Raw genomic sequence first — 18,970 nt, 5'->3', positions numbered from 1 at the left:
TGAGCCAGAAGCTTGGAAAATGAGGATTGTTCCCTACAGTTTCAGCAGTAAAATGCAGATTTCTGATAGCAGCAACTTACTGCAGACAGCACCCATCAGTGGGAGCACATTCAACACACCTGTCTGCCACTGCTCAGCTCTGTTATCTCTTGGCTATCTAGGTTACACTTTTCAAAGTCAGATCTTTGCCTCAGCTGTATTTTGTCTGAAAAATTCTGCTAAAATACATCAGCTTTTTTTTTCTTCAAGATTACAACTGTGTGCTATATAAAGCACAAACATAATTATTTCTCCTGTGCTTGGCACGACAGCTTGAAATAAAGCAAGGTCTGTTTCTGTCAGGTGAGTTTTCCTATGTCAGAAAAAGCTGTGTAAATCTGGGAATTTTCTCTGGAATGTAGAAAGGTTGAAGAGCTCTCTAAGATCAGCAGAATCTTTCTGGTGGGCCTGTGAGCCAGCCCTGTGCAGGACTGGACAGTGTGGGAGCTGAACTGCAGAGATTAAATAAGATATGACCTGGAATTCTGGCTCCTGATGAAGGTGGGGGTAGGGAGAGCAGAAAGGCTCTGCTCCCATCAAGGGTTAATTCAGCCTGCCCAAGAAGTGAGGAGGGCAGTGCTGGCCCTGCTTCCTCTGAGGGAGCTGCTGCTGCTGCTGCTATCAAACACTTCATTAGCACACGTGGGGAAGGGCTGTGCTGGGATCTAATTTTAGCAGCTCTGCTGATGAGCCTCAGATACCACATGGTGAAATTTTGATTCTTTTTTTTTTTCAGAGCTCAGTTAAAAACACAAGTCAATGACTGGGATATAATCCCCCCATTTTTCTGAACCTCCTTCACCACACAGAAATACCATTTCTATAGTTCAAAACTTCTTTTGAAAGAAGGGAATTGAGCATTTTCACACAATTGCACTTTCCCTTCTGTACATGCAGAGTTTCAGCCTGTACTGCACTGGCTGCTTTTGCATGGAGACAATGGAATTTCTGGGTATTTTGTTCCATCCTCACCACCTGATGGCAGATCTGCATCTGATCCCTTCCTGCCATTTGAGCTCTGCCCAGAGGAGCACATTCCTGGAATTTCTTCAGTCCCTTTACGACATCAGCACTACAGAAAACACTTTTAAAACCCCTTTATTTTCATGCTGCTGGCTGACCTCAGGGACAGCTTTTCTCTGCATTTTCTAAATGAGAACCTGAGACACACAAAGGTCAAGACAAGGTTGTTTTGGTGTCCAAGCTGAGGTGCTGGGATTAGATTTTTTATAAAGCACTTCATTTTCTAGATCACATTACCATTAAAAGCTGAACCCCTGACTTCAGTTTGCAGCTCTACCTGACTTCTCTAGACTCACACAGGAATTACTTGGCAAAGTAAAGGACAGGATTTAATTCTCCAGTGTAGCAACTCAACTTGAACTTGTAGAATATTCTTCTCTTTGTTTCCTGTGAACTTTCCAGTTGCTGCAAGAGCTTCTTTCCATCCCTCACTTTCATCCTTGGGGCGTGGTGATGGAGGGGAGAAGTCTCCCAGCAAAATAACCTGGAACAGTGTAATTAAAAACTGAATCCCAAGCTAGACACAGCACAGGGGGCAGGCTGCAGCAGCAGGGGGAATGCTGACTCCCCCAGGGCTGTGTGCAGCTCCTTTGCCATAAGGCTGTGCCTCCCACAAGAACAGAGGCACAGCAAGGACTGACAGAGTGGGATCAGAGTGGGGCAGGCAGGAGGAGTGAGACAAGTTGCAATGAGGCAACTGCAAGGTGTGATTAGCACTCGAGGGAAGCTCCAAGTCTCACTTGTTCTGCTGCCAGCAGCAGCATTAGGGCATATTCTGAAACATGCTTGAAAAAGCTTTGGAGTCCTGCTGGCAATTTGGATCAGAGGAGAGCAGGCTCTGCTGAGATTCCAGGTCATGGTGCCAACAGATCAAGTGCTGGGTAGGAGCAGTGAAAGAGAAAATTCCCAGATTTACACAGCAAACAGCACTGTGGCATGGAGGATGCTGGTGAAAATCCATGCAGGACCAATGAGGAGTAATGGCAAGGTGGGACTAGAGGGGAAATTGAGAATTTTAATGCCTCTGAAAATCACAACTTTTGTGTCTTAAACTGGAAAGTTAAACTGGGAAAACACAGAAGAGCAATGATTTTTAACAAGTTCAGTAGTAGTGATTTGCAAAGCAAGTTTAGGGAGGGGGACAGAGGAGTTCCCACTCCTTAGCACCTGCTCTTGTGCTTCAGTGAGCTTTTTTATTTTGTAAATAATGAATCCCACACTCCTGACTCTGGGACAGCACATCAGTCCCAGCTGCAGCAGGGAGAAGCCTTTGCAGAACATCCTGGAGTTCCTGTGGCTCAAGAGGAGCCAAGCTCAGGCTGCTCCATGAAGAGTGAATCTGTTTGTGAGTGAGCTCCCCCAAAGAGGAGCAAGGCCAGGGAGGAGAGGGGATGAGAGGATGGGCTGTCACCTGCCTGGGAACACCTCTTCAGCCACAATAAATTCCAAATTGCACAGACAAGGACCAGGAACGTCTTTGCCTGGGTACATTTTATTCAACATCATCTATGAGCCAGCTCCCAGGGAGTTTTTTATTGCTTCTGTATTTTTGAGAGGACTCAGATGCTCCAAGAGCCTTTCTTTCCCTTAGAACAAAAAAAAGGTGCAGTTTCAGAAGGAAGATGGAAATTAATGTGCCAGGTTCCCTGGCAGAGCTGTGTCCAGCTATGCCAGGAAATATGATGTGCACCTGAAGAAGGGTTTTTGTCCAAGGTCCAAGTGCAGAATTTGCAATTGCTGACAAATCCAGACCAAGTTTTCTCTGACCAGACTTGATGAGATGGTACTTTAAAAATAAAAAGCACTAATCAAACAATCAACTGGAACAAAGCACCAAGCAAGTATGTTCAAAGCTGCAGAAAGGGGGCAATGTCACTGCTCTCCTTCTGCATTTTCCCTCTCCTGGAAATGCAGTCCCCTCTAACGTGGCTCTGCACTGAGCATGCAGAGAAAACCCTTATTTAGGGCCTTTGTATTAAAATGTCCATGGTATCTCTGTCCCCTGTAGGGACAGAGACACACACAAGTTCAAGCAAGAACTTGGGCTAACAGTTCCTTACAGTCCTATTTGCTTTGATTTTCCTTCTCCCTCCCCCCATGTTTCACTCACTTCTGCAGCTCAGATTGCTGACAACAACATGAGGAGGGGATGGGAGGCTTGCAGGCACCTGGGATTTCCTAAGTGAAATCTTTGGCAAGTGTGTCTTTTTATTATTTATTTCCTGATTTTGAATTCCACCCCCCTCAAGCTGTCATTCCTTAGCAGTGCAAATGAAAAGCTGCCCTTGATGTGTGCACAACAATGGAAGCCTCTGCAGGCCACATGGCTCCTGCAGTTTAATTTACTTTAATTCATTTTATATTGAACCAAATGATCTTATTTGCCTTTTTTAATGGAGAGCCTTCAGCCAAGCCCTCCCTTCTGAAGGAATGATGAGCTCAGCTGTTCCTGCAACCTGTACCCAGCTCAGTGTCCCTGTCACAGCCTGGAGCAGGGAGGGGACACCCCCAGCACGGCTGGGATCCTCTGGAAACTCCCCAGAGCTCTGGGATCAGTCTGATGCTGGGGTGACCTTCCTTCTCCTGCTTTTCTCTCCAATCCTCTCCAAGCTCTGCTCTCCCTGCATTCCAGCCTGGCTGGAGTCTCACAGCCTCTCCTGGTGCCTCTGTTTTCCAGGCTGGTTTGGAACCTGGGAAAGTCTGGGGTTATTTTGTCAGAATTTCAGTCTTAGCTCATTCTTTGGAGGAGTTGCTCTGAATTTCTGAGTTGCTCAGGCTGGGGGAACTCTGGCTGGTTGTACCTTAACAAATAATAAAGGAACTCTCATGCTTCACATTTCCAGCACCCATGATGATGGGTTTTGCCCACGGTGCAAAGACAAACTTTTTCTGCCCCTCAATTTGAGTTCACTTTCTTTCAGTTAGAGCATAAGCTGATGTTACAAACCACAGAAGTTTGTACAAAAATTGTCCTTCCTGTGATGGGCCATACTAGGAAAACATGACCAGGTACTTTGGATGGGGGAACTGAGTGTTGTGACCCACATTTTTCATGTGTTTTCTTTCAAAATGAAAAGATGCATCCAACTGATGAAAGCAGAGTTCAGAGCTATTCACTATTGTCATTGATGATTTTGATGGAACAAAGTAATGTACAGCTGACACTAAACTGTAAGCACAATTGGAAAGAAGGATTATATTCCAAATTCATCTTGAGAGACTGGAGAAATGGTCTGGAAAACAAGGAGGGAATGAAGACAGTCCAGAAGAGAATAATAAGATCTGGAATTAACAATCTCTGAGAAAAGACTCAAAAAATTGTTGGAGTTCAGTCTACAGACAAGAGTGAGGGGAGATATAAGGACTGATAAATAAAAGCAAAACCCACACAGTATTCAGAGAAGACCAGGATCCCAAGGAGCAGCAGGAAAAGCCAGACTAACTTTGCAAGTGCCTTTGAACTTCCAAATGAGGAAAATCTGAAGAGCCAGCTCAGATCTGGGCTGAGTGCAGGATGATTAAAGTTCCCCACATCCCATCCAAGGGCAAGTTTTAGGATCTCCTGCTGACTGCCAGCAGATGAGGATTAAATCCCTGGGTGCTGAACTCCAGCAGCAACCTCCATTTCAGGTCCTCTACCAGGGGAGCAAGAGGCTGCTGTTCTGAGTAGTTAAACTGGCACTAAAACTTCTCACTCTACAGAAATACCCATCTTGAAAAAATGGAGCTCTGCTGAGTTAAATTCATATTTCTCCAGCAGCCTGTTACCATCAAATGACAACTACCCAGAAGCTCATAAACTCCAAGCTGGGCTTCAGGCAGAAATCCTACTTGGAGGACATTGGGAGGAAGAGAAGAACTTTGTATCTGGCAGGTATTCAGAGAAAAAAACTTGATAAAAATTTAGGTCCAAGTTAATGTGCATAAATTGCACCAGAAGTGTTCAAACTGAGCAGAAGGTTCCATTTAAATCCTCACCTGTGCTGGCCTGTGCAGGCCAGGGGTCAGCAGGCTCAAGGCAGGAGCTCAGCTATGTGATCACTGATTACCATTTCCATGGTGCCCTGTGGTTCTCCTGGAGCCCTCCCATCCCAGTTTGATCTTCCTTAATTTGTTACATCTCATCCTTGGCTGGGTTAAAGGGGGAGAGAACCCCCCAAACCAAACCCAGATCTGCTGGTGGGTGCCAGCAGTGCCAGGGGACAGTGAGACCATCCCCAACATCCTCAGACAAAAAAGGGGCTTAAAAAAAGTGAGACACATTGCTCTCCAGAAAAAGGTATTAAAAATGAAGCATCTGTGCTCTGAGTCATTACAGGCCCTTGACAGATGTGATCCTACCAGCCTCTCACTGGAGCTGCAAATAAAGACCCCTTCTCTTTCTTCTCTCCAGACAAGGATTAATGAGTACTTGGGATGGCTCTCAGACAAGCAAGCAAAGGCTGTGAACCTTTTCCAACACTGCCATTTATCTTGGGAAGACTATTCACATCACTTCTCCCTCCCTCCCCAGCCTGGATTATGCTCTGACCCAGCACATTAATCTCCCAAAATATAATAATAATAATAGAAGGATGGGAAAAAAAAAAAAAGCTGGACAATTGCCAGAATTAAATTAATAACCATCTCAGATAGCCCTGCTGTGCAGGAACAAACTGCTCAACTCCCCTGCCACCCCTGTCATTTCTAAGCAAAACTATTCCCAGTTTAGATCCCCCCTGAAGTGCCCTGCCTGGGACTTTCAGCAATTCCTGCTGGTACCTGGCACCTGCAGGTGCCCTCCATCCCCACAGCTGCCAGGGGTTTCTTTACTGAATGCAAATAACACACATTGCCACATCTGCCCCCAGAATGGGGACACTGCTGAGTGGAGGGAGAGGCAGAATGAGAGAGATGTGAAATAAAAATATATCAAAAAGTGTTTGGAATGAGAGAGAAACTTTTACAAGTTAGGCTTAGTCTACATGTGGCTTCATAAACATTTAAATACGTGCAGCATTTAATTAATCCCATGGTTAGAACTGGTGCTGCCTTTTGTGGCTTTAGTTTAACCCAGTTACTTCTTTGACCCAAGTGGGAAGCCAAAGAGACAAATATTTGCAATTTCTTCCCAGGAAATGAAGAGGTTCCTGCTTCAGAAATATGAATTTACAGAGATTACTCAGAAAACAAGACTTCAACTCAATGAGAAAAGCAATTATCTGGCTGCTAGCACTGATTCCTCCTCAAGCACTGCTCACCTCACCTCCCTGGGCTTTAATCACTGCTGGGAGCACCAAATCCTTGCTCAGGTGTGTGATGGCTCAAAAAGCACCCCTCAATCCCAGGTGACTTTCTGCCAAAGGTTTAGCAGCAGATTTTAATGTTTTTAATCTTCCATCCATACTTGGCCCTGGCACAGGTGCCCAGAGCAGCTGGGGCTGCCCCTGGATCCCTGGCAGTGCCCAAGGCCAGGCTGGACACTGGGGCTGGGAGCAGCCTGGGACAGTGGGAGGTGTCCCTGCCATGGAACTGGGTGGGATTTAAGGTCCCTTCTCACCCAAACCATTCCCTGATTCTCTGACTCAGGAAATGAAGAGGTTCCTGCTTCAGAAATATGAATTTACAGAGATTACTCAGAAAACAAGACTTCAACTCAATGAGAAAAGCAATTATCTGGCTGCTAGCACTGATTCCTCCTCAAGCACTACTCACCTCACCTCCCTGGGCTTTAATCACTGCTGGGAGCACCAAACCCTTGCTCAGGTCTGTGATGACTCAAAAAGCACCCCTCAATCCCAGGTGACTTTCTGCCAAAGGTTTAGCAGCAGATTTTAATGTTTTTATTCTTCTACCCATACTTGGCCCTGGCACAGGGTGCTCAGAGCAGCTGGGGCTGCCCCTGGATCCCTGGAAATGTCCCAGGCCAGGCTGGACATTGGAGCAGCCTGGGACAGTGGGAGGTGTCCCTGCCATGGCAGGGGTGGCACTGGGTGGGATTTAAGGTCCCTTCCCACCCAAACCATTCCCTGATTCTCTGATTCCATGCTGCAAACGTGTGCTGAAGGTAGCAGATAATCAAAGACAAAGGTTGGTACCTCAAGAAGAGTCTCCTACCTTTGACTTGACAGCGAGGATGATCTTGGGCAGGGCCACCACGAGGCATTTCAGGGCAATGGTGAGGTACTTCAGCACAAAGTCTGCAATGCCCACAATCCACATCAGGTCAAAGAAGTCCAGCCTGTCCAGGTTGGGTTTCAGGAATATTAGGCTGAAAGAGACACCAAAGCTCAAATACCACTGAGGAGAAGATTGCTCAAGCTCCTTGCAGCCACTGCTGGCTGGAGAGAGCCCAGCAAGGGCCCTGAACTTCAGGGAAGTTCTCAAGGGCAAGAGGAGGAAGAAACACAAATCAGATTTGTGGCTCCTTTGGGCCTCCTGACTTGCTCTTGCCCACTTCTACAGGGGTCAGCAGGTTTGCCCAGTGTCACAAAACAGAACCCAGGCACCCAAGAAGTCTGTCTGGAAGCCAGCAGTGTCCAAACCTGCCTTTCCCACTGCCTGGGGTGCTGCCAGTGCCCTCAGTGCAGAGTGTGGGATCTGGGTGCCACAGCTTGTCCTGGCAAGTCCTGCTCAGAACAATCCTGCTTCCCTGGCCAAGGGAACACCCCTCAGCCCCTGAGGCTGCTCTGCCACAGGGGCACAGCCCCCAAACCCACTGGGCACATCAAACAAAGGGGTGGCACAGGAAACCCTGCACCAGCCATGGCAGAGAGGTGAGAACTTCACACTTTGTGTCCTGCCCTGACAGTGCCACTGCCTGAAACACAACAAGAGCTGGGCTCTGTTAATTCTCCGTAATTCTTACCTGAACCAAAGATCCAAAAATTAATGCTCCTCACATAATGTCATTTACTGGGCTGAACGTTTGCTGTTTAAAAAAGTGGAGCCTGGGACAGCAGAATTTCACCCAGCAATGGGCAGGAGCTACTGGCCTGAGCAATAATGAGAACTAGACCCTAGTCAGGCTGAAAAAACAGGATTCATCTTCAGGGTATTTACCTGCTAAAGCCTCATGGTAGAAAGCAAAAACTGAACAGTTAAAAAAAAAAAAAAAAGCAAAGTAAAGTAACCAACCCAAAATGAAAAGCCTGAACATGAAATTAAAATACTCACAACACTGGCACAGCACAACAGGTAAAATTACACCCTAAAAACAGAAACAGAATCAGAAACTTTACTACTATTCATGCACTAGAAACAAGAAAAAAAAATCAGGAAATGAAAAATGAAAGAAAGAAACAGAACTGAAGCAGACATTTCTAATTTGACAAGCCTGGCTTGTGAATAGTCCCAGGTCTGGCAAGCAAGAGCTACAGCAGCCTGAGCATGACAGCACTGCAGCACCCACAGGAACAGGGCTTTTCCTGGAGCTGTGGCCCAGCCTGGCCACTGGGAATAAACCACACTCTAAACTGCCTGTAAGATGGCCCCAAATTGCTAAAATCGCTTTATTTTAGATGATCTACCCTTTATTTTGAACTAGTCCCATTCATGCTTTCAACCTTGGCCACCTTCTCAGAGACACCCTGCTACCCTGTGTGCAAACATTTCACTTCCAGACCTTTCTGCCCTTCCTGTTCCTCCTTTCCCACTCCCTCCCACAAGCTCCATCCAGACAATCCCATGGCTTGGCCTCTCCCCTTCAGCCCCACATTCAAACCTTCTCAGCTCTCCCCCTTTCTCTGCTTATTATATGCTTATAGCTGTGATTATTCCTGTCTGATTTATATTAAGTTGTGGTTCAAATCCATGAGCACAAACCTTTCTGTATTTGAGAATGAACCCAGTCAGGATTTGAAAGGCAAGGCTATTTTAATTACCTCATTTCCAAGTGCCCTGAGAACACTGGGGTCAAAAACTGCTACTTCATCTCCTGTCCTGCACTCCAATGTGGACAGACTGAAGAGGAAAATCAGTGGGTCAGTTCCTCATCTGCCTCTGACACCTGCCCTTGGTGTTCAGCTGCAGTGACCACAATGGGAATTCAGAGGAATTCAGAGGGCATTTTTGGAAAGGATCCACCCTGCTTTGACACCATCACACCCTGGCCCATTTATACACTGCCTATGTCCTTTACTGCCAGGAGTATGGTAAGGTGACACACACATCCTTTTCCTGCACTGCAAGGTATTACAAAGATGTACCAAAGACAGCAAATCCTTTAGGGGCACACAGTTCCTCCCACAGTGTGGGGGAGAAGCTTCCCTCTCTCCCTCCCTGGCCATCATCCCCTGCTCCCACCCTGCACAATGCAGATTTTGCTCACCTGTTGTACAGCTGCTGAGAGCTGAATGTGTAAAGCAAGTACAGGGTGTTTCCAGTGAGGAAGGCCAGGATCCAGAAGACAACCAGCACTGATCTCTTCTCCTGAGTAAGGAAAATGAGCAGAGTTATTTCAGCTCAAAATCTCAACACCTGAGCTGAGCCTTCAACTGCTGAAAAATCCAATCCAGGGGATGCAAATATGTAACAAAGTGCTCAGTAATTAGTGATTTACACAGGACTAAGAAGTGATCTGTAAGGTAAAGACATCTATAAACACAAGCAGAAATGCTTCTCTCTCCTGTAACCTTTTCAATGGAAATGAATTGAAATAAGCTGGTGAAAATGACAGAATTACTTGCAGAATGCATCTTCAAAGTTGGGATCTTTCTTGGGACACCTAAAATCCCCTGATATTTAAAATGTAGATTAAAAGAAGTCCATTCCATGTATTGTCCTAAATTCTGAGCTGTCACCTGGCTGGAGTGACAATTCATGGAAGGGGTGTTTTATAAATAAACCCAAAGTCACTCAGTGGAAGGCTCAGCTAAATCAAATATACCCCACCACGACCTGCAGCACATCTGGGTGTTCTCCTAAAGCATGGTGCTTCTGGAACATTCATTTTTGATTGAACAAATAATTAAAGGTCAAAAGAAGTGGAAATTTTGCATTTCAAGATATATGGAATGTTACAGACAAGCTGGATGGCAGAAGACACTGTCCTGGGTCTTGGCCCTCGGTAACTTTGGGGAGTAAATTTTATTCCTGAGAGGAAAACACCCACCATTTTTCATGTGAGCTGATTTATTAAGCAAGGAGGTCTCTGTAGCTGCTCAGCAGCCAGGCCTGCTGTGCTGAGATTTAAAGCAGGCAGATCAGGGGGCACAGTGCTGGAAGGGCAGAGGTGCAGAGTGCAAGGCAGCAGCAATCTGTTACTGGGCTGTGCCACTGATCTGCTCACTCCGTGCTGGATCTCACTGACTCCACTGCTGCTGGCACATACAGGCATGCACTTGTGCCACCCATTCTCTAATTTGGACTAAAAAGCAATTCTAGCTTTGTGCTTTTAGTGCTGTTGAACTGTTTTTCTGACACAGAAGATCAGAAGACCTGAAAAGATCTGCTGGTTTCTTTACCTTCTAAGCATAATAATGCCCAGAGCATTATAAAGCTACTAGCAAGCAACACATCCACAAAATCTTTCAGCTGAACATCTCAAAGCATTATCTAAATGCTAATTAGCAAAATCTCATCATTAATAAGTCAAATAGGCTTCAGCATCTCTGCTGTACATGATGGGAAAACCAAGGTGCAGAGAAGTGCTGGAACAGGCACAGCCAGGCAGAGGGAGATGCAGATTACAACATCCCTGACCTGTCCTTTTTGTTTTACTACACCACATTTCACAAAAAAGCAGGGCAGAGACTTTGGGAGAGCACTGGGGAGAGGCAGGAAGAAGACAGATCTGTGCACAAACAAATGCATTCAGCCCTACACTGCAATCAAAGGTTCATCACAGATGCTATTTTGTACATGGAAAATGATGTTTGCTGGGAACAGGAGTGTTGGAATCTGAAATGCAGGGAATTCTTAGAACTTTGGGCTTGTAAGACAAAGCTTAGAATTAAAGACAGGATTTGTTTTGAGACCTTGGAAAAGGCTTCCAAACTGAGGTGCTAGAAGTTAGAATGTGGATTTATAGTTTGAAGCAGGGACATGTTAAGTGGAAGAAAGTTTAGAGTTTAAGACATAGAAAAAATAAAAGTAGTTACAAAGGTAAACAAGGAGCTTAGAATACAGTATTGTAGGTCTGTGTGTCGTAACATGATCAGCTAAGAAAGCTTACACTGTAGCATGAGTCCATAAGATGAAAGTCCACAAGGATTGAGTCAAAAACATAAATATTCTTGCTAGCAGTGTTTTATCAGTCAATAAATCATTAAAAGGTCTTGTAGCCAGGGGTCTTGTGACCTTCTGAACCACCTTCTGACCTTCTCACATCCTGTAAAGATGTGAGCTGAACTCAGCCTTCCTATTTATGCAGAAAATAAGAAAATAAATGGCATCATCTAAAAAACTCAGAGGTCCTGTCTCTAACTCCTTCAAGAATCCCCATACAGGAAACAGTAAAATGCCAGACTCACCTTCAGAGCCACCTGTTCTCGGAGCGTGGAGTTGGCGTAGGAAAAGGTGCTGGCCATGCCAATGCACACAGCAATTCCTGCAGGGAAAGGCTCTGTCAGGGAGAAACTGCTGATGCTGTTTGACTTCATTTCACACCCAGCACCCTCCCTGCAAGACAGGAGTCTCTGAGCCCTTCCTTCTGTGCCACACAGAAAGCTTTGCTGTCACCAGGGTAAGCTCTCCCCATCTCTCCAAGAGAGAGAAGCCTTGGTAACATCCTGAGGAATGTCAAGGAGAAATCAGGGAAAGGAACAGCCCTGGTCAGGACAGGAAACAGATGGATCTGACCTGGATGAACACAGCTTGGACTGAAAGTAGGGGGAATTTATCACAAATATACCACATGCATTACCCTATTCATTTGAATATGTTCCCTTCATGCTAGACTCCATCTCGACACTGCCACATGGATAAATGTATCAGACATCAGAGCCTGATAAAGCCTCCCAACTTTTCTATAACCACATTTCAAAGAGGATGGACGTATCAGATATCAGAACCCGATGAAGTTTCCCAACCACCCTCCAACAGCAGCTCAAAAAGGACGGATGCACCAGACACCAGAGCGTGAAAAATCCCCCCAACCACCCTCTAACCACAGCTCAAAAAGCTTTGACGAACGCTCACCAAGCTTGTGCTGGAAACAAACTTTAGCCAGGAGGATCAAGATGAAGGGAAGTCCCTTCTGCAGCCACCCAACGACAGCTCTGAGCTCGGAGAGAGCCGGGGCCGGCGTCCCTGCCTGTTCCTCGGCGCCCTCCTCGCCGTGCCCGTGCCGCTCGCCGCCCGCCATGTGCAGCAGCGAGGAGCCGCGGTGGTGCCCGTGCTGGAAGGGATGCGCCGGGGCCCGGTGGTGGAACGGGGCCCCCTCGGCTCGACCGGCCCCCTCGTCCCTCGGGGCCGGCATCTGGATGAAGACTTCTCCCCCTCCGGCCGCCGAGCCCAGCACCAGCCCCGCCGGGAAGGGCGCGGCGGCGATGGAGGCGGCGGGGAGGCCGGCCAGCCCCGAGAAGAGCTGCTGAGGGGAGGCGGCCTCGGCCTTGAGGCTCTCGAACACTCCGCTCTCGTCCACGCTGGCCTCAGAGCTCAGCGTCTGGCTCCGGCTCCTGCAAAGGGGACAGACACCGGGGTGCAGTCAAAACAGTGGCAGAGACCCAGGGATTCACCCAAAATGGGGGTACAGACCCCAGGGATTGACCCAAAATGGGGTACAGAGCCCAAGGATTCAGCCAAAACAGGGGTACAGACACCAGGGATTCACCCAAAATGGGGTACAGACACCAGGGATTCAGCCAAAATGGGGGCACAGACCCCAGGATTCAGCCAAAACAGGGGCAGAGACACCAGGGATTCAGCCAAAACAGGGGTACAGACCCCAGAGATTTCAGGCAAAACGGGGGCACAGACCCCAGAATTCAGCCAAAATGGGGGCACAGACAAAATGGGGTACAGACCCCAGGGATTCACCCAAAATGGGAGTACAGACCCCAAGGATTCAGCCAAAATGGGGGCACAGACCCCAGGGATTCACCCAAAACAGAGGCACAGACCCCAATGATTCAGCCAAAATGGGGGCACAGACCCAGGGATTCAGCCAAAATGGGGGCACAGACCCCAATGATTCAGCCAAAATGGGGGCACAGACCCAGGGATTCAGCCAAAATGGGGTACAGACACCAGGATTCAGTCAAAACAGGGGCACAGACCCCGGGATTCAGTCAAAACGGGGGTACAGAACCAGTGCTGGTTTAGCCCAGCCTTGAGTGCAGTGATTCATCACACTCTCTATTTTTGGTTGGGGGTTTATGTACAAATCACAAATGGGATGGGATTGTTGGGGAATGCATCTCAAGCTGCTCACTTTCCAGCATCACTCTCATTACAAGGTTATGACAATGGGAAGATGCCAGCAGCTCATGTTCTCAGCAGTAGCCAAAGAACTCAATGTTACAACTCACTTTAAAGTTTTTTGACCAATCATACAAAGCAAAAGCACATTGACAGTAGGTCTATCCAACCACTATAAGCACACATACCTTTGGTTAAACAATGCTTGCTTATTTTGAATACAATACTTGCTTGTAAGCCTTAAAGCACAGTGCACAGAGCTCCATTATTAAGCTTAGAACTTCCTAATACCTTGCCAGATATACTTTTCTGTAGCTTAGGGAGGTATTCTAGACAAGCATTAATACACAGACCATTGCTCTATTTGTCCTTACTTTCTACATCTAATTTTTCTGCTGACAAATCTTATGGCAACTGCTTAGCTCTAATCACAGTTCTGCTGTCTCTGAGGCCTGCCTTTTGCAGCTTTCCCAAAACTCTCTGATTTTAAAGATTCCCACTCAGAACACCAAAGTCTCCAGATGCTTTTCCCTGTGTTTTCTGTAGAGAAGTCACAGCTGCACAACTGGAGACCAGTAACCCAGACCAGAGAGCCTCTCCAGACCTGACCAGAACACATCAGCTCCCTCACCAAGGAATGAAGCTCCAAACACCCTGCTTGCTTTTGGAAATAAACAAAGAAGTAATACATCCAGTACCAAATCCAGTATCTTCTACAATGATTTCTATAAAGAAAAATATAGAAAACCTCATGGAACCTGACTCAGCACCACCAAGTCGAGTCATACTATAAACAAACTAACTAACCAGGCTAACTCAAAGCAATGACCTACCCCCAAAATCCTCTGTATTTTGGGACAATCACTACCTGCCCACTGATTAACAGCACCAGAAGAGACAGAGTCACCAGGGGAAAAGAAGCATTGAGAGCTGCTTTGTATGTCCCTGACCTGACACAAAAGTGAAGGATGTGCTCATGGGTCCATTAAAATTAAATTCTTTAATTTTTATACTTTTGACAAGTTGGGCATGGATGTACCCAAATTACTGGGCAGAACTGGTACTGGCACTGATTGTTTCCTAAGCATGTTGGAATACAGCCAGATTCCAAAAAGAAAGTCTAAATACCTTTATCCTGACATCAAAAGACAACAGGGGTTTTTTCCTTCACTAGAAATCAATACAAGGAAAGTTTAGTTGAGAGGGAACAATGCAGGTAACAAGAATATGATCACCAGGCCCTGTCAGTAAATGCCTGACAGACAACAAACACTTCTGTAACCTGCAAAAGCAGAGTAAAGAATAAACAAACCCCAGCAAGAGGCAAAGCCCACAAGCAAGGCATGGTGCAGAGCTTTGGTCCCTCCTGATTTGAATCCTGGGAGATCTCTAACTTTAGGAACAGTGGTTACAAGCTGAGACAGCACACCCAGGGCCCTCAACCCTCTCTCCCCCATGGGTTCCAAAGCCTCCCCAGGGCACAGAGCTCTGCCTTTCATCTCCCTCTGGGGGCACCCTCAATCCTCTTTGGCCAAACCTTCCCACTAAGCAAACTCCTAATAAGGCTTTTTTTATAGCTGCACCCCATTCCCATTGCAAGGAATCAAGTCAACAAGACATTGCACACCTCGTTCTGGCCCAAAATATTCATCAGCCAGGCCTTTAAATTCACACCTAACATTACAGCTCAGGGATGTACACACAGTTTAGGGCTGGGAATGTAACAAACAGCCTGGGAGGAGCCCAGTGCTACAAATAAAGACACAGCTATCCTTTGGAATAATATTGCCAGGATACACGAGTGTGCTTTCAGCAGGAAGGAATTCATTTGTGACATATTTATAGACAAACAAGGGTTGTTTGTTGAAATTGTGAGGCTGCTGAAGTTAACAGAAGTGAAGACCAGTGGCAACAGCATTTCCTTCTACAGTTAGAAAAACTTCAGCCTCTGTTCCTGACTATGTATTTACCCTGTTAAAAATCAGAACCATCATGTAGAAAAAATTTGAAGATGGCTTTCTTTCCCTCTTTCATTCCCAATTAGGAATGGTACCATGCTAGCAATGGCCATGACATAAATGACATAAAGCTTCAACTCTAATTACAAAACCACTATAGAAAATAAAATATTTACCAATGAACTTTCACTTATCATCTCAGCTCAAACAGAGCAATGAAATTTGTTAGTTCCATCTTTGTCTTGGAGTAATTAGATTAGTTTCTTCTTTAGGAATAAAAATATAAAAAGTCATACTCTAACTCTGGGAAAGCACCAGGGAATATTTAGTACCAGAACAACAACAGTGGCAAGGCTCCCTTGCTGATGGTATAATTACAGAAACAAATTAGAGGTATTTTGAATACTCACATACATGGAGATAGATAGAGACTCTGGGAAGATGCAAAGAGTCACCCAAACTCTTCATAAGACACTAAGTCAGAGTAGTTGGGAGCTTCAGACCAGCAGATTTTTTAAACAGCTCAGTAAGAGAAGTGTGAATGGTTCCTGTTCACACAGGTCCATCCCTGCACACTGACAGTGCTCAGGTGCCATGAATCCATCCCTTCCTCCAGAGCTCCACAATCCTGCCCAGCTCAGCCAGATGTCTGCCAGCTGTGCCATCCTGGGTCACCCTGAAACACTGGCTGGCAGCAATCAGGGACTTACAGCAAGGAGAAAAGTAAACTTGTCTCTAGAATCCCCAGACTCGAGCAGAGAGCCCAGCCACACCACACACACAGGAATTTGACTTCCTCAATTTTGAGCTTTCATCTTCAGAAACACCCCCAATGTCAGATTAAGTCTTTTCCTGACCCAGAGATGGGGCAACTGAGAGGAGTTTTAAAAACTTTTATTCCATTTTCAGTCTCATGAGAAGGGTGAGACAATACAGGTGTTATAATTCACACCATCACAATCAGAAGCTAATTATTTCCTAATTACAATGCACTGTGTTTCTTGGCCTGTCAGCTTTTGCCACAAGAAAAATGTGAAGAATGGATCTGGGTCAGAAAAAGGCTTAATCTGACACCCCTACTGTTAAACCAGAGCCCTTCTCTTGGGGAGGAACGTGGAGGGAAGAAGAAAGAGAAGCATTTACCTTTCAGGAGGCACGCTGTCCGTGTTGCTGCTGTGCCGCCTCTGCATTTTCCTCAAAACCCTAAAACACAGCACGCTCAACATGAACCCTGTGGCTCAGCAAATCCCAGAGTGGCTACTGGCACAGGCCCTGGGGACAGAGGGCACTGGGACCTGCTTAGCTGGGGACATGGCTGGCAGCAAGCATTGGTTTCTGTGACAGAGCACCTTGAGCTCCCATTTGTTTCTCAGCACGCTTGAAGGCACAGCTTTGAGTGGCAAAGGGGGCACACAGGTGTCCAGGCTGGGCAGGAGTCAGTCAGGAAGGGGCAGGCACCAGGAGGGATGGCATGTCCTGGCAAGGGACATGGGGACACCTAACAGTGGCTCTCGAGGCGACACGTGACTCAACAGCCTCTGGGGAAATGAGATCCCATCTTCCTTTTCTGCAGGAGCTTGCTCTGCAAAGCAAAACTGAGAGGGAAAAAGAAAAAGTGTAAACACTTCTAATGAAAAAAATACTATTAGCTTATGACAATAAGCAACTCATTCATTTTAATCTACAGAAATGCCATTTGCAAAGTCTAGACAGTAGGCCCAGAATACAATAGCTACTTAATAAAATGTACAGACTAAGATGTGAATACTCTTGAATATAAGAAGTTATAACATTATTCATAACACATGTCAATATATACATAGATGTGCAGCCCCTGTGTAAAGGCACAGTGGCTCTGGGAAGGTTGGCCAGCTGTCTCAAAGCACAGTACCTGAAGAACAGCTTTATCCAGAGGTGAAAGGTGCCACTGGCAGAGATGGAAGCCCAGGAGTGTGCAGACATTCACAGATGGAGCACCTCAGACAGTCCAGGACAGTCCAGATTCCAAACTCATCCCAGTCCTCCCAGCCAGTGACTGTCAGCACCTGGTCCTGGTGCTCACACAGGGACACCTGGAGGAAGCACACAGAGAGCAATGTTCAGCACAGCACGAAGAGTTTTACCTTTCCATGTCCCTGGGAAAGGCAGAGAGGTGCAGGAACCCTTGGTGCCTCAAGCCCTGCCCACGTGCATGGCCCAGCAAGGCTGTTTTCCTCTGGGATTGACACCTGCAGCCCTGCTGCCCACACAGGCACTCCCTGGGAGTGCTCCCAGAGCTGTGCTCTGCCTTCAGTCTGTCCATACACACACCTATGTGTGTGTGTGTGTGTCTGTAATAAATACAGACAGACAACAATGTATTTATAGATACATGCACCTGTATCACAGAACATATCACACACATATATCATAATATATACTTTATAAATCCATCTATACATACACATATCTACAAATGCATGTGTATATATGTATATATTTATGTGTATACACATATTACATACTTACATATACATAGATGTATAGGCATAGATCTGTTAATGTATACCTATCTATTAACAATCCTATACATATACAGATACATATATATGTGTGTGTGTATACACGCTTATATACAGACATACCTATTAGTATAGTTCTATATATATACATACATATACACATCTATATATACACACAAATGCATAGTATACATATCTAGATATACATACATGTATATACACTTATATACAGACATATCTAAAAATACAGGCCTATACATATATGTATATATCTATATATACACATACTCATGTAAATCCATATATAAACACATACACATAGTATACATATCTATATATACATACATATATATATGTCTAGATAAACATACATGTATATACATATATATATACAGAAGTATCTATTAATACAGTTCTATACCTATACATACATATATACATCTATATATATACATACATATATACATGGTATACATATATAGATACACCTATCTACCTATATAGACATAGATATACACGCATGTATATACATATATATACAGAAGTATCTACTAATACAGGTCTATACACATACATACATATACACATCTATATATACACGTATATATTTATAAATAGTATACATATATAGGTATGCATACATGTATATATATCTATATACAGACATATCTATGAATACGATTCTATACATACACATAAGTATATATATCTATATATATACACAGTATATATACACACACATATATATAGGTATACACACATTATATATATATACACAGAAATATCTATTAATACGGTTCTATACCTATACATACATCTATATATATGCATACATATATACATGGTATACATCTATAGATATATACATATACACACACACACATATATATATATGTATATAAATTAAAACCATACGACTCTATACGTACACACATATACAGACATAAGCCAGGCCTTTTTTCCGGTTAGGTGGGGGAAGGAGGTTCCCGCTGGAATCCGTGGCGCGGTGCCCCGTACCGGGCGGCTCGGCCCGGTGCCGGTGCCGGTGCCGGTGTCAGTGCCAGTGTCAGTGTCGGTGGTGGTGCCGGTGCCGCCCCGCGCACGCCCGGC

The 18,970-nt window shown here is 45.4% G+C and overlaps 1 protein-coding gene across 8 annotated transcripts in view; it reads right to left on the bottom strand.

The window, feature by feature from the left end:
- RNFT2 (ring finger protein, transmembrane 2) overlaps positions 1–18,938 on the bottom strand; it is a 31,698-nt gene extending 12,760 nt beyond the window's left edge. For 4 of the 8 annotated variants that reach the window (XR_013184636.1, XR_013184639.1, XR_013184637.1 and 1 more), the window contains exons 1-7: positions 18,790–18,928; positions 17,251–17,431; positions 16,503–16,954; positions 12,181–12,659; positions 11,514–11,590; positions 9,371–9,471; positions 7,159–7,312 (exon numbers count right to left, since the gene is read on the bottom strand). Coding sequence is in view for 4 of the 8 variants with exons in the window: in XM_077187760.1 (XP_077043875.1) it covers positions 7,159–7,312; positions 9,371–9,471; positions 11,514–11,590; positions 12,181–12,659; positions 16,503–16,585 (894 nt within the window). In the remaining 4 variants the exon portion in view is untranslated. Of the gene's footprint in view, positions 1–7,158; positions 7,313–9,370; positions 9,472–11,513; positions 11,591–12,180; positions 12,660–16,502; positions 16,955–17,250; positions 17,432–18,789 lie in introns of all 8 variants that reach the window. The other 4 variants (XM_077187760.1, XM_077187761.1, XM_077187762.1 and 1 more) reach the window with 4 other exon arrangements.
- Between the last annotated feature and the right edge of the window lie 32 nt (positions 18,939–18,970).

The sequence above is a fragment of the Agelaius phoeniceus genome, chromosome 18, assembly GCF_051311805.1.
Source record: "Agelaius phoeniceus isolate bAgePho1 chromosome 18, bAgePho1.hap1, whole genome shotgun sequence".
NCBI classification, from domain to species: domain Eukaryota; kingdom Metazoa; phylum Chordata; class Aves; order Passeriformes; family Icteridae; genus Agelaius; species Agelaius phoeniceus.
This window is presented reverse-complemented; position numbering and strand designations above follow the sequence as displayed.